General features: G+C 42.1%; 1 protein-coding gene across 1 annotated transcript; it reads right to left on the bottom strand.

Moving 5' to 3' along the window:
• Positions 1–213: 213 nt before the first annotated feature.
• On the bottom strand, positions 214–26,062 carry atg2a (autophagy related 2A). Its single transcript, XM_084352876.1, has 42 exons — positions 25,528–26,062; positions 24,987–25,149; positions 24,220–24,369; positions 23,955–24,057; positions 21,698–21,842; positions 20,843–21,091; positions 20,634–20,733; positions 19,985–20,146; positions 18,424–18,554; positions 17,989–18,067; positions 17,541–17,790; positions 16,875–17,016; positions 16,335–16,433; positions 15,578–15,733; positions 14,092–14,365; positions 13,762–13,834; positions 13,463–13,637; positions 13,230–13,372; positions 12,844–12,956; positions 12,585–12,742; positions 11,732–11,864; positions 11,380–11,564; positions 11,208–11,288; positions 9,740–9,846; positions 9,561–9,653; positions 9,305–9,375; positions 8,301–8,377; positions 7,500–7,670; positions 7,169–7,295; positions 6,508–6,731; positions 6,011–6,240; positions 5,743–5,878; positions 4,972–5,199; positions 4,793–4,894; positions 4,336–4,420; positions 3,750–3,903; positions 3,555–3,624; positions 3,353–3,435; positions 3,139–3,260; positions 2,892–3,046; positions 2,555–2,713; positions 214–2,161 (listed from the first exon to the last, which is right to left on the bottom strand). The coding sequence occupies exons 1-42, from the start codon at positions 25,696–25,698 to the stop codon at positions 1,925–1,927; spliced, it is 6,066 nt and encodes a 2,021-aa protein (XP_084209002.1). The 5' UTR covers positions 25,699–26,062; the 3' UTR covers positions 214–1,924.
• Positions 26,063–27,456: the final 1,394 nt, after the last annotated feature.

Raw genomic sequence — 27,456 nt, 5'->3', positions numbered from 1 at the left:
TATAGCTCCTTAATAATACTAATGCAACAAAATCAGTGTTTGCCTCTAAAATGTAACAGAAGTATTGTGTAACATAACATCAAGATAAGTTCAAGTGCCACAAAACTATACTGCAGTCGAGTACTTGAGTAAACGTACTTAATTACATTCCTCCACTAACCATAACGAAATACTGGCGTCGATCAGCAGCACAAATATCAGGCAAAGACACGCTTCAGTTTTTATACTCAAATTTTTTATTTTTTGTATTAATTTTGTATACTCCTTGTCTTTGTATTATACAGGTCATTCATACAGTTTATGATATAGTAAATAGTAATTACACACAAGAGGATTAACAAGCATCAACCTGTCAACCTCACAGACATGCATCATGCACGCACACAAACACACCATCATTCACACACACGTATACACACACACACGCGAGCGCGCACAGAGGGACAGATATCCCTTACACTTATTAAACAAAAAAGATAAAAATGTAAAACTTTTTTAAACCACAAAACCCCCAATTTTTCATCCTCCATTGTCACCAGATTCACATCCTCTTAACTCTTACTTTGAAAACGAGTATGACAATACTTATGTTCTGTCGAAATAAAAAAACAAATAAAGAAACATAAAAAAGATGCAGGAAGGCAACTAAAGAAGTGGGCGAAGCAATTCTGAAGACAGAGCAGGTTCGTTCAGATCCGAGTCTCTAACTGAGAAGCACAAATGAGCTGCAGGTAGAAGAACCACTGGCTGACATCTGGACAGTTTGCCGCGAGTTTCAGACGACTGAAGTCCAACTTGACTTTGTGAAGCTTGAACAGAATCAAATGTGCTACAGAGTTTAGAGGCTTCATGTGATTCACTGTCTCTGTTCAGTCAGGAAACATGTCCGTCAGTCAGGTGTGTATCAGTACCAGCCAGTGCGTGTTATACTTGTAGAAGGGCGGGGGGCAGGACTGAGGAAGGCAACACAAACTACTTAAAAAGGGCACTCTGCAAGGTTTATGGCACGAATAACAGCACTGAGAGAAGCAGGTGCATGGAGGGGCCGAAGCTGAGACAAAGACATTGTGTTGTGGGTTGAAAACCTTCTGCCAACACCTGGAGGGTGTTAGCAAAGGACACTTCATTAAAAATATTCTCGCTGTCTCCACTGTTAGCCTGAATGGACATCAAGTAGACCGAAGCGCTTCATCACACATTGCATCTAAAAAAGGTGAACTGATATCTTAATTAATCAGCTGGAAACCCTTTGTGGTGATGCTTTTCACAGCTAGTGAATAAGAAGACAAACACAGCAAGGATTTCTGCCATAAGTTCACCTACTTGAAAGTTTCATGAAATAGTCGACAAAAAGCTGAAACACATTGGTCTCAAAATAACACTTAAACTATGAATCATTTCTCTTTTTGTCCGTGCACCTTGGAAAAAGGTAAAATTGTGCCAGAAATCTTTAAATTAGAATACAAACAGTTTCAAGCAGCTCAATTCAGAGTACGTGAAGTGCCCACAATCTGTGAACAAGGAAACCTTGAGAGTGATAATCCCACCTGCCAGTGGTCAGATTGAAAACGAATGAAAAATTGAGACTGACGATGATATGTTTACAGACATTAAGGAGAATCTGCAGAATAGTGTATGACTGAGGAAAGGATATATGAGGAGAGCACAGAATGACTAAATCTGGTTCAGTCCATGAATGATGGAGCCACATCAAACACTGAGTGTCAGTAACTGCAGTAGTCGTTAGTCATTGCGTTGTTTTTGCATTGGAGCACACACTGACTCTCATTAGTCCGTACACACATGCAAATAAACATTCGCTCCCTTAGCTGAGACTTCCCCGAATCATGATCTCACACACACACACACACACACACACTTTTTCTCTCTTACACAGACAAAACAAAACAAAAAAAAGCCGTCATCATTCTTGGCCTTCCTCCGTGCGCCACTTGAGGAAATCCTCCTTCCGGGCGTCTGGTTTGATCTGGTTCCGCATGCCGCCAAGCAGATTGGAGGTGGCTTCAGAGGCCACTATTAAAGGTCGGACCACGGTGGGCGGGATCTGCCGCAGGACGCCGCCCACAGCGCCGGGCAGACCCTTCTGTTCGTGGCCGCGAGATGCTACATCGCACAAGGTCTGAGCTGTGTCAATCACTCCCTGGAGAGTGGAGAGTAAAAAGTCATTTAGTGTTTGAAGACTAAATGCACAGAAGAAACGAGGCTACTGAAATAAATCCGGGTTAATCTGTCTATTATTTGATTAGTAGTTTGCTCTAGTGCCTCGGACTCATTGTGATGAATTTAGATTGCATTTTTGTCCCAACAGTTCAAAAGACAAACTTTTCCAGTTTAATACCACAGAAAAACTAAGAAAAGCAGGAACTTGTTCCATCTGAGAGGCTAAAAGCAGCAAATTTTGGCCATTTCAGCCAGAAAATGCACAATTAATCTATGATTCAATATCTTTGCATATCAATTTCTCGGTTGATCAACTAAGTGATGTTCTCTAGATGTTTTGACCAATTTTGAGGGTGTATGTTTGATGACGCACCTCTCTGACGGTGTCGTAGGCCTTGGCCACACCTTCTCGGAGGTCTGCGGGCTGAGCAGCCCTGCGAGGCCGGCTGGTGGGGGCCCGGCCTTCTGTGATGGCGAAGCGGTTCAGGGGGGGAGTTGGAGACAGGATGTCGTAGACAGTCTCGGCTGTGGCCTGAAAGACAAGCAGACAGACATCGAGAATGGAGTTTTAGGCATCAACTAAAGATGTTGAAAGATGGACACGACATAAAAATGTCAATAATTTTATATGCTTTAATGTGCTTGATAGTCCTGTATAAACTTTATTCACAGTCATAACCTGCACTGAAAATGCTGTACAGACTGAGTACCTGTATGGCCTGCACCAGCCTGTTGCTGAGCTCCAGAGCAGCTGATGCTGTGGAGGTGCCAAAGGACGCTGCCCCTCTCTGGAGACCTCGGATAATGCGGCCATCCTTCCTGTACTGCTCTATGGGCAGCCAGAACAGATCCCTCACTCCGTGGACTGGAGAAACGAGGGAAAAGGGAATGAACCAAGAGACAAAACAGGATAGAGAACATGTAAATGTTAAGCAGAAACAAGCAGCATCAACTCACACAGCTGGACGACCGAGTGCATGGGCCCGACACCTCCCAGAATACCCGGCAGTTGATTCTTCCTGATGTCTGTCAGCCACTCCGTGACGGCGTACTGGATCACTTTGTCCACACCGAGGAGGCTAGAAAGTGTTGCAGAAGAAACTTAAAACTTAAAACTCAACTGGTTTCAAACATGATGATCTAGTGTTGGTAGGGAGGTGTGTATATCTACCCATGTCTGCAGCAGAGCCTCTTCAGCTTCAACTCAGAACAGTTTAGCTGGGCCAGACCGATCAGAATCCCTGCAAACGTTCCCTGTGAGCAAAGAGCAGGAGAGAGGGAGTGTGAAAATACAGTAAACCTGGAAAATCCCTGATGAAATACAAAGAAATCCTTCCTTCTGAGGCTGGGTGACAGATGAGCTGATCTCTCACCTGTTCAATGACGACATGTTTGCCATGATAGTCCAGCCAGATAGGCACTTCAGAGGTGAAACGAAACTCCCTGAAAAAAGCAGAGGAAGAGAGGCAATAAGGATTTAAACCCTTCATTTCAAACATATTTAATCTTTTTAGCCACTAGTTCATCAAAGCAGAGTCATACTCTCTGGTGACTTAGTGTTTTAATACCGGAAGTAAATCGGCTGGTCGGAGGAGGAGGTGGAGCCGGCAGAGGAGGAGCTCTGCTCGCTGTAGGTAGTTTCAACAGAAGCGGTGAGATCAGGTCCCAGACCAGCAGCTGACTCCGCCTCCTCAGACGCCTTCTGGGAGAGGTCTGCCTTCACTGAAAATAATAGAGGGAAATATAGATAATTACATCAGATCATGCCTTAAATAATCATAAGATCGAATGTTAAACATGCTTATATCTTTGCTCGAGATAGTATTAGACTACAAGTTAAAATGCAACACTAGTGGGGGACTGCACGTCCACTGCTGCTCTTGTATGGTTTCTATTTTATTCTATTCTTATGTCATACTATTTAATTATTCTCTTTTAATTTCTCTATTTCTCTGTACTTCTTCTGTCCGTGGGGAAATAAAAAAAGGATCATCTTATTTTGTCTTATTTACAGTATGTAACTTCACAAAAAGCATCTTATCAAAGCAGATTACGTGACATGACAGATCTTGTTTAAAATCTTAATATTCATGTCTTTGACCCAAGTCCTTTACGATATAAATAAAACAAAAACAAACATCAGCAGCAGCTCACCTTCAGTCGCAGGGTCCACAGGCAGGTAAGGGTGAACAAAGGAAGCTAGATTACTGAAAAAGTCCTTCAGGAAAAACAGTGCATCCTGGAGAGGAGACAGAAAAAAACAGGCTGGTTAGATGTGGAGACGTTACGGGAGAACTGGCGCCTGTCAGAATGAACAGTATCAAATGATCAATGTTCTACAAAGATGTTTCTGTAACATGTGTAATGGCTCATTTTGTAGAGTAAACTACTTTAAACTGCCACCTCCAACGTGACACAAGTCTGGCGTTGGTATGGAAGGTAATTACTGATTGCCACATTCAGTTTTGTTTGTGTTGTTTGCTTCTCGGATGGCTGAACACTCACATAACAGCTTTAAAAAGAGAGCCAGAGTCATTTACTTTCTTTTCTACACAGTGAAACCAAACTGGATTACACTCTGTTAATATTCAGTCTCAGCAGTCGGAGTTACCTGGTCGATGTTAAGCCGTAGCGGCAGCAGGCTGATCCTCAGACAGCACTCTGGACCACCAAGGCCAGACTCTGGACACACCTGCAGGGCCTTCACCGTCAGCTATAACAACAAATCACACAATCAATATCATATGAAACGGTAATATCCCCTCCCTCACCGTCTCTCTGCTGTCTCACCATGTTGGAGTGGGCTCGGCGGGGCATGCTCTCGCTGGTGTAGAGGTAGAGGAATTTGTTGATTTGTGAGGAGGCCAGTCGATCTCGAACCTCCAGCTCCTGGACGATGAACACCTGCCTGGAGAGGGGCTGCTCGCCACCGGGACCGACGCCGACCCCAGGTGCCATTGACCCATCCCCATCCTGTCCTGCTACTGCCACCGAGTAGGACTCGTGCTGGAAGGACACCTAGAGGACAGGAAGGGAGGGAGTTTGACCAGGTTTAAAATTAGTTTCAAGTTGAATTTAAAGGGATAGTTCGACATTTTTTAAATTTATTATTTGCTTCCTTGCCAAGAGTTAAATGAGAACCACTTATAAATCTGTATGATGTATATTTGGAGTCAGCAGCTGTTTAGCTTAGCTCAGCTTAAAGACTGGACGCAGAGCCTGGCTCTGTCCAACGGTAATAAAATAAAAATAAAAGAGTGTTATTGATCTGTTCAGGAAGAGAGCTAATTAACACATTTCCCCAAGTGTTCACCTATTCTTTTAATGTCTTTTCAAACATAAATTTACAGCTGACATGAAACAAATGAAACTGGATCAAGGCAAAAAAACCTGCAAAACCAAAAATGCATTAGTCTAATAGTTAAATACACAGATGCCTAAATTATGAAAGTTAGTTTATTGTCAAATCACTTCATAATTTAGAATAGAAATTTAAGATAAATCACTTAACAACCACGTTCACGTCATTTCAAGAGCATGCTCACATACTTCTATGCCTACCTTGGTGAGCTGGATCTCCATCAGCAGTGTGTGCTGACGGCCGCTGCCTCCAGCCCAGCGCCAGGAGTTCTGGGGACGAGAGGAAGTGACGGAGCGAGACGGAGACCCTCGTACACCAGCAGGAGCTGAACGACCTCTGTAGAGAGAGGAAGACGGAGATAGTGAGAGCAACAATCGGGAGAGGAGTGTGAGAGAAAACTGAACAAGCAACACATGCAGGAGAACAGTTATTATGACCATTGACGTATGCTCTGTGTGTCTGTGTTACCTGTTTGCATGCTGGGCATGTATGGACATGGGTTTGCCACCGAAGTCCTTGCCCCCATAGAGATGCCAGACCACAGAGATCTCCCGCAGCACCACCCTGCTCTGAGGCACCGGGAAGCGGCTCGGGGCTCGGAGGAGGTCTGAGCTGCCTCGAGGTCTGGAGAAGTGACTGTCCTTCACCTTGATGGGTCCCTGGGACAACACCGTCACCACGGGCTCCCCGTCCCTGGGCTGTAACAAATCCCATGTGTGGACATTTTGTGAGTAAGCATACAGACTAATTATGAAAAGGGGAATGTGTTGTAGCCGTCAAAACAATAGTTTATTTTTGCTTTTAATGTTGAATATTAAGTGCTTATATTCTGATTTTCAAACTAAGTTTAATATGTGTTTATTCTGACTTGTGGTTGCATTTTCTTGACACTTGACCACTTATTTATTCAGAGCAACCGGGAAGAAAACAGACATATGACGATAAAATCAGTGAGAGAGACTCACAGGAATGCCCATGCCGGGAGCCTCCAAGATGCAAAAGTCGTCGTTGTCGGTTGAGCCCTCGGAGCCCTCGTCTGACATCATATCTGCCTGTGCCTCTGTTGCTGTGGCAACCAGTCCGTCGAGCTCAGAGTCCTCGCCCTGCAGGATGACGGGTCTGTGCTTCGGGGCTTCACCAGGAAACAGGTACACAGAGACAGGAGAGCCTCTGGGCATGGAGGGTGAACCTGGAAAAACACAGAGAACCCATCAGTTTAGTAAATGTTCAACGACAGCATGAGATCATGTAAACACTCCACCCTTTTTCACAGCAGCTGAAAACCTTCTGAGCTCAAGTGCATACTGATATAAATTGCTTCACTTTTCTTACGTCAGATTTTATTGTTATGATTGTTTAATTTGAATCTGAGAAACCAGGGGCTGAGTTTCGTGTATTATTTCTTTGCTAAAGTAAAATTCAGTTCATTCAATCTAGGTGTGATAATACACTCTTCTGTTTCTGTCCAACTACAGCAGAAACCTTTACGGAAACCAATTTAAATAAATCAGCTCACAGTCCTCTGCCCTGTCACAGTCCTCCAAAACGTAGTCCACTGCAGAGTTTCACGGCAACTATATCCTGTTGGGATGTTCAGATGTGTAAACCAAGCAAACTCAACAGTACCTGGATCTAAGCTCTCTTCTCGTTGGCTCTTCTCTGTGTCGATTAAGGCATCAGCCAGGTCGTACTGGTTGATCTCAGCGGTTTCAGCAGGAGGGCAGGGCAGCACAGACGCAGGACTTTCTGACAGCTAACAAGACAGAAAATTACAGACATTAGACAATTCAATGGCACCTTTATATCACTCTTCAACATATATGACACTGTTCTGTTCTCGTCAGCAGTTCTGCAACATCACTGCATTCACTGTTCCTTGAGTCAGAAACACAATATCAAACAACATGCTTTTCTCAGCTTTGTTATTTAAACTCTCCAGCGAATACGTCCGTCTTACTGGTAGTTTCTGGCCAGCGATCTCGGTGGGTGAGGCGTGACGCGGCGGAGGGTGCAGGTCACCCTGGGAGATCAGGTACTGCAGCATGTTGACCAGGGCAGCGCAGGAGTCAGCACAGGTATGAAGGTGAACCACATTGTTGGAGCAACGGAGCTCAAAGAGAGGCTGAGACTGGAGAACAAAGGGAGGACACGGAAGAAGAATATTTAAATGAATAACAGGAGAATTAATTAAATTCCATCAAATAACAAATATCATCAATCAAATTTTTATACTGTGGAGAATAAACTAAAATCTGAAATACAAAATATAACAAAAAACCCAGCTGAACTCTGAACATTGAGTGAAGAGAGAAATGTCTTAAAGAAAAGACTAGACAATGCAAACAGAGATACAAAACATTATTACATTGTTACATAACAGACTTAAAGTGACCTTTCTCACACTTTTATACCTTGTTGCTGATTGGCTAAAAGGATGGTTGCATCACTGTCGCGGGAAGACATGTTTACGTTTGCTTCGATGGTTTTGGTTCCATGTCCGACTGAAAAGTGATCCTGTTCTTAAACTGCTGCCTGAAGCTATTATTATACTGAAACTTCATAATGGCAACACAAATATTTATAAACATGGGACCTGCGCTCGTTAGTGGTTTCTGGAGGAAATCGTACTAAATTATAATGTTTTGTTTACGCTGAAATTTTCTCTGGCAAGGGTAATTATTTCAATGCTGCAGTGTTTCGAGGCTGCCGAGTGAATGTGAAGTGAACGCAGGTATGTAAATAGAAGGCGAGCACTCACCAGTTTGCCAGTATTGCTGCCTTTCCATGTGGTGATGGCGAGCTCCAGAAGGTCAATGTCCAGAACACACACGTAGTCTGTGACAAAAGACATGAGGAGGTTTTTACTGCATTCAGCAGTCAGTGATATTAGCAGAAGAATCTTATTTCACATTGACTACAGTACTGGGCCTAATGTAAGATGTCAATGATTGTCAGATGATTTCCCTTTAAACACTTATTTTGGGATAATGAAGATACAAAAACTCAAAACACTTCGATTAAAGTTTCAGGCTAACAGCTAACAAACGTTCATCCATCCTGTTTATCATGTATATCCTAACACACAAGTCCATAAAAGAGTCGAGAATTATTATATTTTGTTCTCCTCATCGTGAAATCAAACTGGAAACAGATAACTTGTCAACTTTCCACCCACAGCGTTCCCAAGTAATATTATTGTTGGTGCCACTGTTGCAAAGACAGCAGTATCTCTTTCTATTTTCCACACAGCCTAGCAACTACAGACAACACCGGACACGCTGAATTTCCTCTTAATAACCGTGAAGAAATGATTAACACCACTTTGGAAGAAAGTAATAACGTAGTTTGAGTGTTGCTTCACGCAAACAAGTAACTATGGCAAGTATTGGCATTGGGGCTGGAGGGGGAGTAGAAGCAAACATTAGGAGAAAAAGCGCAAGTTTATGGATTAATTTAGTCTATAAAGAAGTCTTAAAAGCGAATATGGTTGTGACCAGCCTTTATTTTCCTGGTGTCGGACACTCGGTCTCCCGGTGGCAGACATCATTGAGTGAAAGTGAGGCTTCTAGGAAACAAACTAAACACTGATGGTATCATCATGAATGTTTACTTCATAATGATCAGTTAAAGCAAAAATAAAAAGTGTTTTCGCAACATTACTCTGTAGGAACGGTAAGAGAACACAACTGCCGATGACATAAAACATTATTTTATCTATTCTGTTAATGTATCCAGCGTACACATGTTCATGATGTGTCTTACCTCTCCTCAAGTCCACGGTGTCAGTCTCACATTTGTCAGAGAGGTAGAGAGCCGAGTCATCCAGGATGAATCTGATCAGGAAAAGAAACACAAAGTACACAAAGATCTTACAACCCTGCGAGTCAAAAACAGCTCAATATATTTATTGTGCTGATAATGATTCTAACATATATAATATTGTTGATTTTGGGGGTTAAATGTTTCAATATTTGTTGTATTTAATGGGCAATCTTCAAGTTGAGTTTGTGAACTGTACCTGAGGTGGAAGGTGGCAGTGTCTACAATGATATTACTGGACAGAGAGAAGGACTCTGCTGTGAACAACACTCGCAGTGGCAGATACAGAGGTCTGAAAAACAGAAAAAGGGTGAAAAAGAAGAAGGGTATAACGTTCACTAACATTTTAACACAAGTTTTTTTTTTTTTGATAAATACCTGTAGTCGACGGCACAGGTAGCGAGGTGTGTGTGGAGGACAGTGATGACGGCAGGTGCTGTGTATCCCAGAATGGGATCATCGATGACATCCAGGAAGTCGACCAGCTGTAACAACCAAACACAAACAGACTCAGCTGGAAATAGACAAACATTTTAAATTCATCCACTTTATTTGATTGGACTCTGGCGTGTGGTTTGACTTTTTCTGCACAAGCCAACTGATTTAACTGGAAAATAAAACAGAACAAATTGCAACTGCTGCCATAATAACAGAGGCTGCAGGCCTACTTGGTTATGCAATTTGTCGCATTAAATCATACTTTACTAGCTACAATGTAATACTATATACTTATTAACTCTGGGAGCAAGAAATGAGGAAGAATGGAAAGAAGTGGGTTTTGTTTTTGGCAGGGCTGCAGTTTTAGTACTGGTGGGATCTGTGTGGCAAAGAAGACGCTACCAGCACAGATGCTTTAACGTTCCTGGTCAAGTTATCGGATTCCAGCTCTCTGGCTGCATTTCATTTTCTGTTTGGAAAGATTCTCAGGCGCTCTGCGTCAGTCTGTAATTTCCAATACCTTTCAGTTATTTTCTCATTAACTGCAATTGAAATTTTTTATTTGCTGTATCCACTTTCTGTAAACCCACATCTACATCCAGTGGTGGAATGTAACCAAGTACATTTACCTAAGCACTGTAGTTAAGAACAAACGTTAGATACTTGTACTTTACTTGAGTCTGTTCTTTTCAAGCCACTTTCTACTTCTACTCCACATCATTACAGGAAATATTGTACTTTTTACTCCACTACAATTATTTGAGAACTTGAGGTACATTTTACTTTACAAATTCATATGTTTTGCATTCAAACAGCTGATAAAAATATAACTTAAACTACCCAACAGGAGATATCTGAATACTTTTGCAACCACTGGCTACATCAGTGATTTACAACAACACGACCCAATGATGCAGCTGGGGATAAAACACAGTTTATGTAGTTTACTAAAATGCTTCAAGATCAAATAGCAACAGGATAATGAAGAGGAAGACAGCTGCATTTCATCCTCAGAGTACTCCACCGCACTCTGACTACTGCTACTAGAGAAACTGGTATCTCACTCCCACATACTCCACATTCATACAAGTCCATTTCTGAATGAACGTGGAATGTCAAAAATGTTGGTCTAGAGAGAGAAAACTCTGAAGGACCCAATCTTTTAATCTGACATTTATCTCCAAGAGAGCTGAAAATCATTCTGCTGTTTCCCGTTGACATTTTTTATTTAGTAAATAATGAATAAAACACCTTGAAATGCCTGGAAATTAAATTATAAATATAACTGGAATTGCTTGTAACTGAGTTTAAGTGCAGGGATGTTTTTTTCTTAAAGACAAGTAGATATTGAGAAGACTCTATGATCTGATCTGTAAGAGGACTTTTGTTTCCTTGTACTGCTTCTCACCTGCTCATGCCAGCTGTGATTGGTCTGTGTCATGTAATGTCGCATGGTGGCACCTTGAAGTCGGAGGGCGACCAGGAACTCCTAAAAGGAGAAGCAGAAACAAACATTGTTTAATTTTAAACTTACACCAGCTAAAAAAACAAACAAAAACAGGCATTCGAGGAGGATGTACCTTGACACTCCTCTCTGGGTCCAGTGTGACTTTGATGGCTGTGGACAACATCTGTTGCTCTCCTTCCCTGCCGCTCACGCTGCTCACACCAACCTCTGTGGGGTAGATGGTAGGGTCCAAGTGCTTTGGGGGAGTGAAGTTGGGCATCTCCAGTCGCTGTGGGGCGGGGGAGTCTTTCACCACAGCTGTAGTGGTGTGGGGGAGAAGACAAAAACATGTAATTGTGTGCTTGATGACCGAGAACTTACAATACCATTAACATTTTCTACTTAAATCTGTTCAATATGATCAAAAGAGGAAAACATGAATTATATTGTAAATAAGTGTTTGCCAACAACATGACAATGTGCACCTCGATGGTAGAGCTCCACTCGTCTGCTCTCCAGACACAGGAAATTGAGATTGGGATCGTTCTGGTGCTGCGCCACACTGAATATCTTCCCCCCTTCCAGGTCGAGCACAATTTCCCCATGACTCTGGTCCTCCTGAAGCAATGAGATGAATGGAAATGGTTAAGAAACACAGGACTTCCGGGAACATGGCAGAGAAGAAACACAAAAAATACTTGATAAAAATGGATTTGGTTTGTGTATTGATCCCCCCAGAGCTGTATTTAAGTCTTCTGAACCAAGTCAAGTCTCAAGTCTTTCATGTTTTCCAGTCTATTAACACAAAACTTTTACCACATTACCACAGTAGCCAAAATCACAACTAATAATTATTTTTGAATGGAAACAAGTCTTTTAACATCCAGAATCAAAGCATCTGGATGTGTCATAAAGTTCAGTGTCCTGGTTGTATTGAGAAGACACGTGAACTGTTGATAAGAGCTGGTCAAATTCTCTAACTGCTATGGAAAGGTGCTTCACTGCCTTCTTTCTTATCTCCCTTTGCACACACTGGACCATCATCTGCGATAGGAAAGGAGATAATGCCGTCCTAAAGTCCTTGAAGCACCACGGTCGTCTTTTGAAATCACCTTCACACCTTTCCTTGACCTCATGATGTCTTAAAAGTCAAGGAAAAGTGTTCAGGAAAAAACACAGAATGTCATTTTTTTTGACGACTCAACCGAAGTTCAAGTCCAAGTCTCAAGTCTCAGGTCTCCAGCTCTGGATGAAGCTGATTACGGGTGTAAGCGCACAGTCTTTATCTCATTAAACTCATGGTCTTCTAATAATATGTTTAGCAGCCGGATGGCTCACCTTCCTGTCTGTTCTGGCCTGGAGGCGACCTTTGCCGATAATCACAGTGAGGGACAGGAGGCTGAGGTTGTGGTTGGGGCGGGAAGCTGACTTTTGAGACCTTCCAGCAGATTCACTGGCCAAGTAGAAGTGAGGCTCGTCCTCTTCTGAATCAGAGTCTGTGGCAGAGAGAGGGGATGTTTTGGAAGGCTAGTTGTTATTATGTCGATAATAGATCTACACGATGTTAAAATTTTTCCATCAAAACAGTCAAACTCACCCAGTCTGAAGGCCGACTTGCACAGCTGGAACTCGTCGTGGTGCTGGCGGCTGTGGTCGGGGCTTTTGGCCGAAGGAGGAGGAGGCTCCCACATCAACAGATCATTATTGATCCTTTTGGACAAAGGGTAGGATAAGGAAAATGAATTATGATCAAGGATATAAGACCCATACAAAATTTAAAAAACAAAGCTGGAAGAGGTTATTTCTTACATAACTAATAACAGTACAGCTCAGGAGCAAGGACACCAGCAATATAAACATAGAAAAGCAATAAACTAAAGGCAGATAAAGTGCATCCTGTAACACTTGACCCTGTAATGTGTTTATCGCAATTAAATCCTTTAGCTTTAAAACACCTTCAGACTTGTGCTTCTGTTGACGTACCTGTTGTAGATGCTCTGGAAGGCCTGTTTGCTGGGCAGCAGGATGTAGGCCAGTGGCAGGCTGATGTCCACAGCACACTGACACTGAGCGACACACTGCGTCTGAAACTGACTCATTTCCTCCGGGTCGGCTGGAATCACCATCTGAAACAAGGAGGGAGGAGGACCGCTATCAGTCTTAAATCTTGATTTGAAGGCTGATAAACTAAGTAGTTTCTCTGAGTGTCAATGCACCTCCTCAGTCTCGAACATGGTGCGGTTGGAGGAGAATGGAGAGCTGGTTTTGTCGTTGAATTCACAGTGACTTTCAAAGAAGGCGGCCCCAAGGTCCCTGACGAGGCCCAGGTTCATCCCATCCAGACCTGCTGCCGGGCCCTGAGCTTCGCCTCCACGCACACGCACTGATATCCTGTTCACACAAACAGTAAGTTTCATTAATATGTGTAGTTTAGACAGGAGGACCTTACTTTTGGGAGAGCTTCTGTAATGTGGAGAGCTGATTTCTAATTATTGTCATTTTCACCACAACTAACCTGGGCAGAGAGTCACGGTTCTTCTTCACTCTGATACAGGGGAAAGAGCTGCCCTCCCAGCCCTCGTATGACCCTGCCGAGACAAAACACATCAGTTCTCTGTCTGCATTTCACATTTTAAATGGTCTACTTCAGCCATACATACACAAAACAAACCAAACATTACTGCTTCACCATAATTTAAGCTCACCAGATCTGTAACAGCCAGCCAACAGGACAACAAAACAACTCAGATGGCATTATAATCTGTATGTCTATCTTTGGTTACTCGTTTTGTGACTATCCAGTCAGCACAAACAACCACTGTACAGAGTTCCTGTGTGTTCCCACCGTGCAGGTCAGTGAAGGAGGCCTCCAGCAGCTGGGTGAGGCAGGGAGCCCACGGCTGTCCCGGGGCAGTCTGCTCGCTCTGGAGGTCAGGGGCCTCCTGATGCTTCAGCTCCAGCTCCGTCAGCTCCAGCACCAGGGTCTCCTGCCGCACCGCCCTCTGGGTCGGAGGCCGACGCTTAGGGAGGGGCCGCAGGTCGGGTATGGGGAAGCGAAGCTTGAGCACGGCGTGGGGGGAGAGGAGGGTGAAGGAGGAGCACAGCTCACTGCTCTGGGTCTGACAGGACAGAAAAAGAGACATTTCTTAGCATTTATTCATCAATATTGGATGAACAAGGATTTTTAGAACTGGGGCCTCATTTAAGAAAATGTCCTAACTGCTTCTCCCATCTTACTCGAGCTTTGAAGATGGGAAAAATCCTATCCATCTATTACAGAAGAAATTCCTGAACTCATGGCTGTGTCCTGGTCCAGTCTCGGCTTCTCCAACAGGCTAACATAGATGTTAGCTTCTCCAACATGGCTGCCATGGATGTAAGCTTCTCCAACATGGCTAACATAGATGTTAGCTTCTCCAACAGGCTAACATAGATGTCAGCTTCTCCAACAGGACTATCCATAGATGTTAGCTTCTCCAACAGGTTCTCCAAAAGGGTTAATATCTGTGTAAGCTTCTGCAACAGGATAATTTCAGGGTTGGCTTCTCTGACAGGCTAAAAACAGTTAACTCCTGCAACAGTTTGAGAAACTTGTGATTCATAATATTTCAGTGTTCATGTTGTTCTCCATCGTTATTCTCATTTCCATGCAGACCTAACAAACGTGGTGCTTCCACTTTTAGTCCTAAATGCAGTTAGGGAACATGTTTCTGTACCACTGAAAATCCTTTATGTCTAAGATAAGATAGATTTAGGACGTTTCTGTAACGAGGCCCCTGATTCACATAGTTACAGACAGTCGTCAGTTGCCTTCTGTCACTGCTGACCACTGAAAAGCTTTAGTAGCTGCTTAGGAAGAAGAACAAGTGCTTATTTTCTCTTATGCCAGGCAAATTGGTTCATGTTTCAGTCAGCACAAATATAATTGGTCAGACATGACTGGATTAGCTTTTTAAGCTTTTTTTTTTTTTTTACTTTGTCTATTTTTGGCTTTGTCGTGCTTACAGAGAAATCCTTGACTCTGCATAACCGAACTGGACTACTAAAAACAAAATGATAGTTTGCAGGGTTGTTTTTAATGTGTTCTTCTGCTCAGATATGAGTAGATCTGGTTTCTAATATAGACTGGCGGCTATACAGAAAATAACCCAAAACCATAATTAGGTGCAATCAGTGTACAGCATACAAAACACAATCTGGTTTATATCTTAAATGTTAATTCATTTGAAAGATCCTCTAATATTATCAGATTTTCACAGAATCCATTCATTTCCAACATCATGACAAACTGCCTTTTTTCCTGCTAGGCGTAATCATGCTGTAACAACCACCTGTATGAGTCCAGGTCCAGTGGTCTGTGTGGGACAGTGGCTGAAGGCTTTGCTCAGGCTCCCCAGCCGACTGATGACGTCCAAGTCCAGCTCAGCGCTCAGCTCCGCCAGCTCCACCCGCACTACACTTTCCCGCCGCACCACCCGCTGTTTACCCTGCCAACACACAAACCATACACATATGTTAAAGGTAAGGTAGATATTGTTAGCATATTTTTAGATAACATATTCTTGTGTGATTAATGAATATTTCACTATGGGAAGCCTTTACCTGATAAATATTTCTCATAGAACTTTTTAAACAGATTAATGTCTGCATGAATGTGTTTATGATTACTGGCATCGTTATAGTCGTGGATGTCCGCCCACAGTTTTACTGGTGCCAAAGCTATTTCTGAGTGTTATGCAGGCTGCTAAGGATGCAATCGTGACAGTAAAAAATTGAAATATTGATTTTTTCATTTTCTTTTTGGCAAGAAAGTGTTCAAGTACTGGCAAAAATACAGACCTTTGAAAAATTGGGTCAAAAAGTTTTATACTAGTCTTCAAAATAAAATGCTGTTTTCACAATCATTGTAACAGAAAAACACCTGTAACTTTCTAACTACATTAATATGAGAAAACAACAGATAATGCTGCTTTACTTTTAAACTTGCTTCATTTGTATTCATGCGCCATACAGCTTTTTTGAGATAAGAAAGGTTTTGCACATATCAAGTCAGAGTGTTTGTGTGTGTGTGTGTGTATAAATGCGTACCCTACGCAGGTGTTTTTCAGTGAGGCCGTAGTGTAGCTGGGCACACGGTCTGGCTGCAGCTCCAACTGTGAACAAACCAGCTTTCTGGAACTGAAGCAACTGGAAAGAGATGCACAGACACACATTGTTCTCAGATGAGTTACTTATCAGCTTGTTAACAGAACAACAAACATGAACTTTTTGACTTTTTTTCAGACATCAGGTAGAAGTTCAGTTATGTATGAAAGATTCTCATCTGATTAAATCAACTCTCACTCAACTTTGGGTCACTTGCATTTGTAGTCTTAAATTTGATACACATTTGTTCTGAATGTTGTCCCTCCAACATGAAACTTATCATGACTCCATACTTGCAATCAAACATACATGATGTTAGTTTGACCACACAAGATACAGAAGTATTTAGATATTGAGCAGTTAATATTGACCCTGACAAACAACAGAATCATGGCATGAAGATGTACGTGTAAACAACTCTGAAATCTGACAGTGTGAAGACAGCCACAGAGTCAGAGCTACACAGACGAAGAGATTTTCTACCTCGCTGTACTGAGGCTTTCCGTCCTCCCAGAGGCACTCTAACAGCTCCAGTCTGCTGAAGGAAAGGTCAGAGGTCACAGCCCGACTGTTGCGTATCCCGCTCCGCATCTCGCAAGCAACCTGCACCGCTGCTCCAGTCACTCTGACAGAGAAGACGACAGGAATTGATCAGTTACTTTCAGCTAGAAGAAGCTTGCAGGAATCCTGAACAACAGAGTGTGTGTGTGTGTGTGTTTGTATGTGTGTGTGTGTGTGTGTGTGTATGTTTATGCATTCAGGGCAGTAAGAGTGGGAGTTGAAGCAAATGAATAGAAAGAACGGAGGAGAAACAAACAAGTTGATGCAAAAAACAAGTATATCACATCTACATTGTGGCATGCTGCAAATTAAATGATTTAAAATGATAAAAACGGTAAAACCGTATTTGAGAAACATCTATTTCTACAAGCCACTCATTAAGAAAGGAACAAACTGATTTTACAGTGTCATCAACTGAATCTCCTCGCCTTTGTATGAAATTCTCCCACAAGCCTCTCACTTTTTAAAAAAAACTACACATCCAACACAAGCGCTTCCTATGTATATTGTTGTAAAAAGAAAAGCTGGAGAGCTCTGTCCACATGAATTATAACTCACCAAGGATAAAATATGTCTGTGTTTTACTACCTGAGATGAGAGTGTGGGCAGGCCTTGGCAAAGCCGCCTCTCAGATGGTGAAAGTCTCTCTCGCTGAACATGCTGTCCTTGAAGAAGGCCAGCTCCCGGAAGAACACCTGAGACACCTGAGCCAATGATGAGGCTCCGTCAGACCTAGAGGGCGGGTCCTCCTGCAGCAGAGTTAGGGTGAGGCCGCCGAGGGTCAGTCGCAACAACGCATCGGGCTTAAGCTGCTCTGCCTGGCCGCTGTGTGAGCGACCTGCAAAGAAGAGGATGAGAGGAGTTGCTTCTGAGACACACGTCTTTGTAATCAAAGTAACTAAGGACATTTCGGTGTATTCATGTTTAAAAAAACACTTTAAACAGTCCAGAACTTGATATTTTTGATACAGTAAGACCTACAGATTGCTTCAAAGTGCTGATATAAACGCTTTACTCGGCACTGCAGTGATTTTACCTCTGGTCCGGATGCTTGCCTGGGGAAGACTTGACAGACAGCCCGCTACAGGATATCTCCTGGAACAGTTCACCATGCCCTGGCAGGGAATATTAAAGTGGAAATCAGCTTGTGTTTTGATAAGTACGTTTACAGGTTTCAGTTCTGTGTCTATGAACACATGAACACACATAAAAATAAAACATATCTTGTGCTACTACCCACTCTGTTATTTGTAAACATTTGCACAATACCCTTTATCGAAAAGGACAAAATAACAGTAAATTCAACGAAATAGAATTAACACTTGTTGTGCTAATCAAGGAATTAAAAGAATCAAGAGAATCAATTTCCATTTTCTGATGTTTTTCAGTTGTACAACATCAGTTGCTCTACGTATGGCCATCTACAGAAAGCTTAAAACCGTAAACACACACAAGCACACACAGGCTGTACCTGTGTAGGCTGTGTGAAGCTGGCTAGACTGTGTGTAGAAGACTCCATGTCACTGTCTGACAGCTCGCTGCCAGAGCGCACAGACGTCACACTACTGGTCATCCCAGCAGGACCCATGGAGAAGAACATTTCTGCAAGCACACACACACACACACACACACACACACACACACACACACACACACACACACAGTGATAAGTTAAATACTACAATGTACACAAGCACCTCTTGGCACACTGCTGCAAGGAAAGGAGCTGCAGTTTCATTTCCAGTCATTTCAACACCCACCAGGTTTCTTAATGAGTTTTCAAAAACAACCTAAAATCCAATTCGTACCAGACTAGTATCACCTGGGGACCTCTAGAAATTTTTAATAATCAAAGAAGTTGTCTGTGATTGCAATTAATTAAGTCCCATGTGAACTTTTTTAACATCTGTTTTCTGTTGTCAAACAACTAAACAATCAATTAAATTCAATCCCAGCTTAATATGTTGAATAGCAGTCAACAGCTGTGCTGTGAGATCGGTTATATTGACGTTTTTAAAGTGATGACAGAAGGTTAGGAGCAACATCAGGTTTTCCTATTAGTGTACACCCACAAAGCATCTTTTGCATGATCTAAATGAGCTGCAAATGTGTATTTATGCCTCTAACACATGAAGAAAGTCAGCGTGACAAGTCAACCATAAATTATAATATTAATGTGGCTGCTGAAGAACAGACCTTCCAGTTCTGAAACACTGATGTTTCCTTGATATCATTTCAGAATATTCTGAATATTTCCAGTAAATATGAGTAAAATACAGACTTTGCTTATCCTGTGTGAATGTGCCCCATGAAACACTAATGTAGGGTTGTTAGTTCACATGAGGTCCCCTGGTAACACTAGTCTCGTGTGAATAAGGCTTAAGACTTCCTTTGCATTTTATACAGGCTAGCTCAAGACAGATTTCTTGTACCTTGAGATTAATAAGGCTGTGTGTTAACCTATAGAGTCTATATTTTTAGTTTAAAAAGGGAGAAGTTTCTCTATTTTTACCCTGGCACAGTCTGACTTACTAATGCTGCCATTGGCTGACTATTTTAGTGTTTGCATTCTTCTATGGAAAACAACAACAACAACCTTCAAGCTAGCAACTTACAGACTGATAATATAAGGTGGTGCTAATGGTACCAACGAAAACAAACCAGCACTTAGTACTTTGTCTTTAGTAGGGATCAATCCATTTTATTACCAGGGCTCACCTCCCCATGTGCAAATGCTCGACTAAATAGAGCTCCCTCTCAACATGATTTTGCCGGTGTAACATCACTGCACCCGGAGCTTGGCACTACCCAGGATGATTGTGTTTGGTTAAAAGAAACACAAACAAGCCAGAGCGAGTTTTTTCCCTATACCAGAAGGATAATGTGTGCAGCCAGACTGTCTCCAGTGCTGTACAGCACCATGGACAAAGGTCTGGCTACGCAAGACTTAATGCCTTTAGGAGCAGGCCTGCTGAGGTTATGATGTATCTCAGACTGACAGTTTATCAGTGGACCTTTGCTGCTTTGTGTACCTCCGTTCTCCAGGCCGGTGATGAAGGGCTCCAGGCTTGGCTCCTCCCACTCCCTGTCTCTGGGACTGGAGCCCAGCTGCTTACTGAGGTCCTCTTCAATCAAACGCAGGTCGTCCGAGTCTAACGGACGACTGTGCACTCCACCGCACTTAGTCTCTGGCTCTGAGGAGAGAGGACGGAGAAACGGCTTCATGAATGTGTGTGGAGATAGACTGAGGCATTGTGTGACCTCACGTTAATGAGGCATTTACAGTTGTCTGTGACCTTACTCTGCAGCTCTGCAGTAAAGAGGAACAGCACAGGCTTATTGTCTGTGTCTGTTCAGCATCTTCCTGTCTCTGAGGGGTTTTACATTATGTATTACTAAAGTCTGGAGGCACCTTATTACCTTCTAGTCGCTAGACACCAGAAATAATAAGTAAGAAGTGAATTAATAGTTTAATTTTGGGGGTACATTTTAGTCAGCATAAGCACTAAAGATGGAGACAAGAGTATCTGTGATTATGTCAATTTAATTATAATCTATAATGCTAATAAAAGTCGAAGAATTGCTGATGGAGCATTGAATGGCAAAACTCAAACTGAAATGGCCGGTGTAATCTTGGCCTGTGATTGGTGCTTGTTAGTCACAGCGGCTGCTTTAACGTACCAATGTCGATGCAGAGGGCTGACAGCAGGTCTGTCAGGTGGGTTATTTGATCTGGAGACAGCAGCATGTGGACACAGCCCACCTTCCCATCCAACTCCAACTGATGAACAGACAGAAACAGACGGGATACAGAAGTAAATAACCAGTAAATTAAGTTTTAAAAAGTTGCATTTAAATCCTTCAGGAGGTTACAGTATGCTCACACACACCTTTGGTCCAGGCAGCATGTCGTTCTGTTTGATCTTCACCGTGGTCTCGATGAAACCGGAGCAGCTTCCTATGAGCAGTGGCTGAGATGGAAGACTTGGAGCAGATGTCCGGGGCTTTGCCTCTTCTTCCTCTTCCTCCTCATCGTCTTCTTCTTTTTCTTCTTCTTCCTCATCGTCCTCATCCTCCGCCTCTTCCTCTTCTCCTTCACTTGCTGTGGCGGATTCTGGGCGTTCCTCCTCAGGAGGACCCTAAGAAATTAGAGCATTTCTGGTTATAAATTACTTTAATGTTTTGGTAAATTTGGTGTCATTTCCTCTTGTTTCCCTTCTGCTTTATGTCTGTACAGTCAGCACAGTTGGAGGCATCATGGCACATTTCCTTTCTTTACAATACCAAATCATTTGCCAATGACTTATACACAAAATAAACTTCAAAGAACAAAAGATCCACAGTGAATTTACAACTGAACACATGCAAATGTCAAGAAATAAACTTGGCAAGAACAAATGTAAGTGGTTAATACTTTGTTATTTTGGAACTGTAACAAGAGAGAACATTTCACCTTGTTCTCACATCACTGTAGGAGTAAGAAACTGATTAGCTCAATAGCTTGAAGAACATGAGAGTTTCTCCAAACACATTATAAACCTTTTATTATCCACATCAGCCCCTCCTGGACGGATCATACTGCTCAATGATGTGTTAACGTTTGTTATTTTGAGTTTTCCCCTTTTGCTCTTAGTTTGCTTAATCTCTCATGTGTGTGAAATTAATAAACAAAGACAGAAAAAAAATTGAAGAGGACATAAAAATAGATATAAAGATAATACATCAATCAGCATGCCATCCTTCACCTGTTCTGTGCCGGTGCTGTCGTAGAACAGTTGAACAGCGCTCAGCTGGAGGATCTTGTGCAGGAAGGCAGGCGGCTGGTGGATGTCGACAGGCACGGCAGTCTGGCTGGCTGGATCTCGCACCGCCTCGTCAAAGTACTCCAACCTGAAGCAACACCGTGCAAACACACACACACATTATTTAGCACCATGACAAAATTTTGATTCAGAACATACTGGCAAAAACTGAAGATATTAGGAACTGTCTGCCGTTCCTCCAGTGCAAATGAGCCACGAGTCATTTCCATGGTGTCAGCAAACACATTGGTTTAAGTAAAGGTGATTTTCATGTTGATAAAAACTCACAAGGTAGAGAACTCTATCAAAATGTTCATAGAAATTATACCAGGCTTTAATATACCTGACAATGGCATACTGATCACTACAAGTAGCACGTAACATTTTGTCTCTGTTTACTGACTCAGTGGCTAAGGCCTGTGTTTATGCTGCAAGTTCCAGTGCTTCAAAGCACTTAAATCAGTTGTTCTGTTAAAAATCAAGCCTTCTGGCCAATGACCCTCGACCAACAGAGACATCCTGAGCAGCTTTGTCAATAAGCCACAAAAGCAAAAAAGGGTTCAACAGTGTCACAGCAAAGTTAGAAAATGGCAACACGGTCAGGGGACACATGGTGCACGTGGAAATAAACACAGAAACCCAGCCGTGGCTACGTGGTGATTAATAGTGGGAATATGAAAAAAGTTAGCTCAGTTATCTTCAGTTTGTGAATTTAGCTTGAACAATGTCACATGGGCACTGTTTGTAAAAGTAATCTGATTAGGACCAGACAATGTATAATACAACATAGTGAAAAGTTATCAAATCATTAAGAAAAATAATCACTTTCAATAGATTAATAAACCAGTCATACACCCAGTGTACTATCTGACACTGGCCGCATTACACAAATGCATTAAAGTCAAGGTCAGAGACCCCCCTGACATCACATATCGACTACACCTGAAGTATAGCCTGCAGTTATTTGTAGCCACAGATAAAACCCTGTTCAGGTGAATGACCTTGTCAGTAATGACCCTGTTTAAAATGATCTTCATGCTGAGGCTGTCTGACAATTCAAAGCTAAGGAGTGCAAGTTCATGACCCAGCACGGGTCTCTTCTCCTCATCTGCTGATGAGCAGAGAGAAGATGAAATCTAGTTCTTGGCTTCCATTTTGCTTTCTCTCTCCCCTGACTCTACTAAATGTGCTGATGTGGGAGAGCTTCAATATTAGTGATCACAGAGAGATATTTTAGCACCCTGTTATGAGTGATAAAAGTGAAAAGGAGCTGTGGGTATAAATCTGAATGCTTTTACCTGTATGACAGAAGAGATTAAAGAAATAATGCTGACTGCTGCGTTTCAGCTCGTCATGAGGCTTCCTCTTTGATTGTTGTTGACTAAAGTGCTTCAGATCCAGTTTGAGTTTCAGTTTGTATCCCTTTCTGACAAGTGCAGCAGGACTTCATGACCACGGCCCATTTATAAGAACACTTGTTCACATTTGTACTTTGACAAAGGAGGCACACAGCGTTACCCACTTACTGTAAGACTGAAATGAGGAAGTTACAGTACAAAACATGCACAAACACAAACATCTGCAGTGCAGTTTACAGACGAAGAACACCAGCATTAATAACAATGCATTGATTTTGAACCACTTTTTGTGTTTTGTGCTCCGACGAGGCCTCAAGGACACAAAAAACAAATCCAGTGTTCAGATGAGAACACAGATCAGAAATGAAGACGAGAAGGGGAGATTGATTCTACCACACTGCAAACTATCACGGATGTAAGAAGGTAAAGATGAGAGTAACTTTGTAGCATTGCATTCACTCAGTTCTTCTGTAGAACAAATAAAGTAAGCATTCTATGCTGATCCTCATTATGTTTCTAGAGCTTGTGCTGAATTCATTAAAAGGCATCTCAGGTAGACTTTTCTATAAATACAGCAATGTCAAAGTGTTAAAGTGACCTTTGAAGACGCATTTTTTTTAAAAATGCCCCATGAGCTGCTTTCTATCAGCAGGTTACAGCATGAAATCAGTCGCATGACTAATCTTTTTCTGTTTTTGAGGATGCTCTCGTTAGCATTTAAAAATGTGATGAAAATGAACTACAGAATGTTTAAGTACATGAACAAAGACAACATATGATACGAATCAAAAAAAAAATTAAGGACACAAAAGAGGTGAAATAATCTCATTTGTAGGACCTACCGTTTGATGTGCACCTCTAAGGCAACGCCTGTTTCCAGGTCCAGGGGATGGTGCTCGATGCGAACGATAGTGTCTATAAAGGTGACTTTAATGCGACGAAGGACTGCAAACACAGACGAGATGAGAGACTCTGTTAGCACTGAGTATTATTCGCTGTACTGTGCGTCTAAACTGCATTTTACATTGGAAGGAATCGTTTGGACCACATTATTACTGTGGTAGAAAGTTTAATGTCTGAATGTTGACTCCGTCAGCTTTCACCCACCCGTCTCAATAGTTTGTGCAAACATCTCAAGCCCTTCCAGCTGGGCAGGCGGCTCTTCGGATGCCTCTGGGGGGTCCTTCAGGCACTCCTGAGCCAGCTGCATGCTGGAGGTCATGCTTGAAGACCAGCCCTGGGAGTCCCAACCCCCACCTGCGTGAAAACAAAACCACATGGGGTTCGGTGATTTCTGTACTTCGGGGCTACTGTGTACATGATTTACTGAAGACTCAACATCGGCCTCGTACCCTATTTTACCGATTTTCTCTCAGTGCTCTGACAGACACGAGGTGTTAGTGACACGTGTGCACTGTCTTTGTGCCTGGGACACTTTATACTTCCACTTAGTAAACTGATAAAAAAATATGTGACATAAAATAAACAATGCACACATGGAGATCGAGGCTGCACCTCCCGGGCTTTCTGTCTACCAGTGTAGAGTTGACAAGACCAGCTGATTTATTTATTGTCAGGAAATTGATCAGTTATTACAAAAGCTGACAAATAGAAGATATATCTGGGTCTATAACTCAGATATGAGGATTTGATGTTGTTCTTCCTCATGTATCACATTAATCTATGTTCACCTGCATAACAAGAGCTCTACATCAGGAATAGTCTGGGTCAAACAGTAACAAACACAGGGACAATTTAGTCTTTACAATAAACGTGACTTTTGGACGACAGCATGCGTAGATCTGATAAGAAGATCACCTCGCTCAACCTGCAGCAAACTGATGCACGTTTCGGGTGTTTTTCAGTGAACTTACTGGTGCGATACTTGGGTCGACATGTTATCTGAAGACCGGAAACTTCTAAGGTGCAGTGATCAGTCAGGAGAGCTTGCCAGGGGATGGTCACCGCTATGCTGCTCACAAAGCCATCCACTATCTCCAGAGGAGCTCCAAGAGACTCCAAAAGCTCATTGACCGCCTGGAGAAAAGAGGAAGCAGTCAGAAAGAAGCATAAAGTGAAAGAAATGAGACAACTGGTTTCATATTTGTCTTATCACCCTGGGTGTAGAAATGAAAGTGTGGAGCCAACATGGCAGGGGGGCATGTATTTATTAAGGCTGTTTATACACCAGGGAGAGAGACAGTTAATCTGGTTAGCTGATGTTGTGTTTCCCACAAGTGCACTTCCTCGAAGAAATCGAGCTAGGCTTGGAGCATGACGTTGGAGATTGTTGTTGAACTCGAGCGCAGTTGCGAAACAGTCAGGCGTGCACGAGTTCGTCAAAAACACACCATGACTACTGCAGGGCTGCCAAGTTGTCAGCCACCTTCCCTCTCTGCTCTGTCACAAACTCACCCAGACATCGAGGTTGATTTCTTTGATGACACCGCTGCCGTTGTACAGGTCCAAGCCCAGCTGGTCCAGGCTCAGGCGCTCCTGCAAAAAGTGACCGAGGTAGTGCTGTAAGAGGTACCGACAGGCCCGCTTCTTGATTGAGCCTGACCAGGGGAAGAGCCAGCGAGACATAGGGCCAGAGAGAGCGGGGAGAGGGAGCGAAGAGGTGGCGGAGGAGAACGAGTGCGAGTACAGTCCTCTGGCAACTGCATAACAGACTAACGCAAAGTGAGCAAAAACAAGGAATGAGCCACAGCTAGCTAGAGGGGGCTAAGGAAGGGGAGGACCGTAACTCTAGTTCTCCCCTCGGCTTCACACAAAAACTCGAAAATCCTTTGTGCCAGGAGCGACCACACTCGCACGTTACTTGACGAGACGTTACTCCAACTGTCTGCCGCTGTCCCGGCTCATGTTTTCGGTACGTTTGTGTCGAAGTCGAGCGGCAGGTCCCGTTCGTGCGTATCTCTTGTTCCAGGGTTGTTTATTGTTATCATACGCCAACTGATGGTATGGTGAACGTACGTGCGTCACGCGTCATAGTGACGAAGGCAACACCCGGAAGGGGCAGGCCGGACGCTCGACAGGCGCCATCTTTGTGAGGTCAAAGAAGCTATGTACGTTTGACAAGTTTCTCAGAGCTGTAACCTACAGTCACTCAAATACTGCACTAATAATAAGAATGTTAAAACTGTTTTATTTAACTTATCTGTTTTTTGGGGGTTTTTTTTGTATCTACGCTACTCAAAATTAGTTAGGGATATTGGTGTATGTGCATGGATATGCAATAAAAGTCCATTGAAATGTGTGGCATTAATTCTGGGGACCAAAAATATTCACAAAACACCAAATAAAAATTCAGATGTCACAGAATATACAATCAAGTGAAACACTAAAATATGCCAATATCCATAACTTATTCTGAGTAATGTATTTAGTTTTAATTGTATCTATTTTCATATATATATATATATATATATATATATAGATATATATATATATATATATATATTTTATCTTAAATTTTTTGTAAGTTTTAAATAGAATAGAATTTCAGGCATATTACAACAATAAGCCAAAGTAAAATACATGTTAATAGAGTACAATTATTATCAGTACAATATTTAAGGATTTATGGGAGATTTTACTTATATCGTAGCATTATTAAATAGTTACATTAAAATTAGATTTACACAAGGGCAGAGTCAATCTGGTTTAATAACTGTATGATAGTCAATACAGCTGCCATCTCTCGTAAAAGGTTTTTCTCTTGTTTATCAATAAACATTCATATGGTTTATTTACACCATCATAATCAAAATCATAATTTGATGATTAGTGCTTTGAGTTTTTTATTTATCCAGATATTTATGAATGGATACGTAGGTCTGCCACAGAAACTTCAGTAGTCAAGAGTTTTCATACAAAATAGTTCATAACTGCTCTTTCTGCTCAATTCAATGCAAAACTTACTTTGCTTCTTTGAATACAGTACTAGTGATTTCATTTTTAAATCTGATTTTACATTAAGGAAATTAATCACAACTTAATTATACTGTATATCATATGTAACATTGTAAAATGCAGAATTGCAATTTATACTCAACCTAAATATTCATAAGGACAAACATCTTCTATACAAATAATTTAAGTTTTAAAAAAAGCTTTATATGCTTATGTAACAATGCACATCCTTACATTAAAATATTTCAATAAAAACGATTTTAAGACATGACATGTCAGCAATATAACAGCTTTAATTAATATATATATATTATTGATGTTATTTTTTCACGTTTAACTGTGGCTTTGTTGAACTTTAATTGTACTGTATGTTGCATAGCTTTTGGGATAAAAGGAACATTTACATGTGATAACAATGTTGTTATCATG

The sequence above is a fragment of the Pagrus pagrus genome, assembly GCF_965226575.1.
Source record: "Pagrus pagrus genome assembly, chromosome: 5".
Lineage (NCBI taxonomy): Eukaryota > Metazoa > Chordata > Actinopteri > Spariformes > Sparidae > Pagrus > Pagrus pagrus.
Note: the sequence above shows the minus strand (reverse complement) of the source record. Positions and strands in the feature narration are given on the sequence as shown.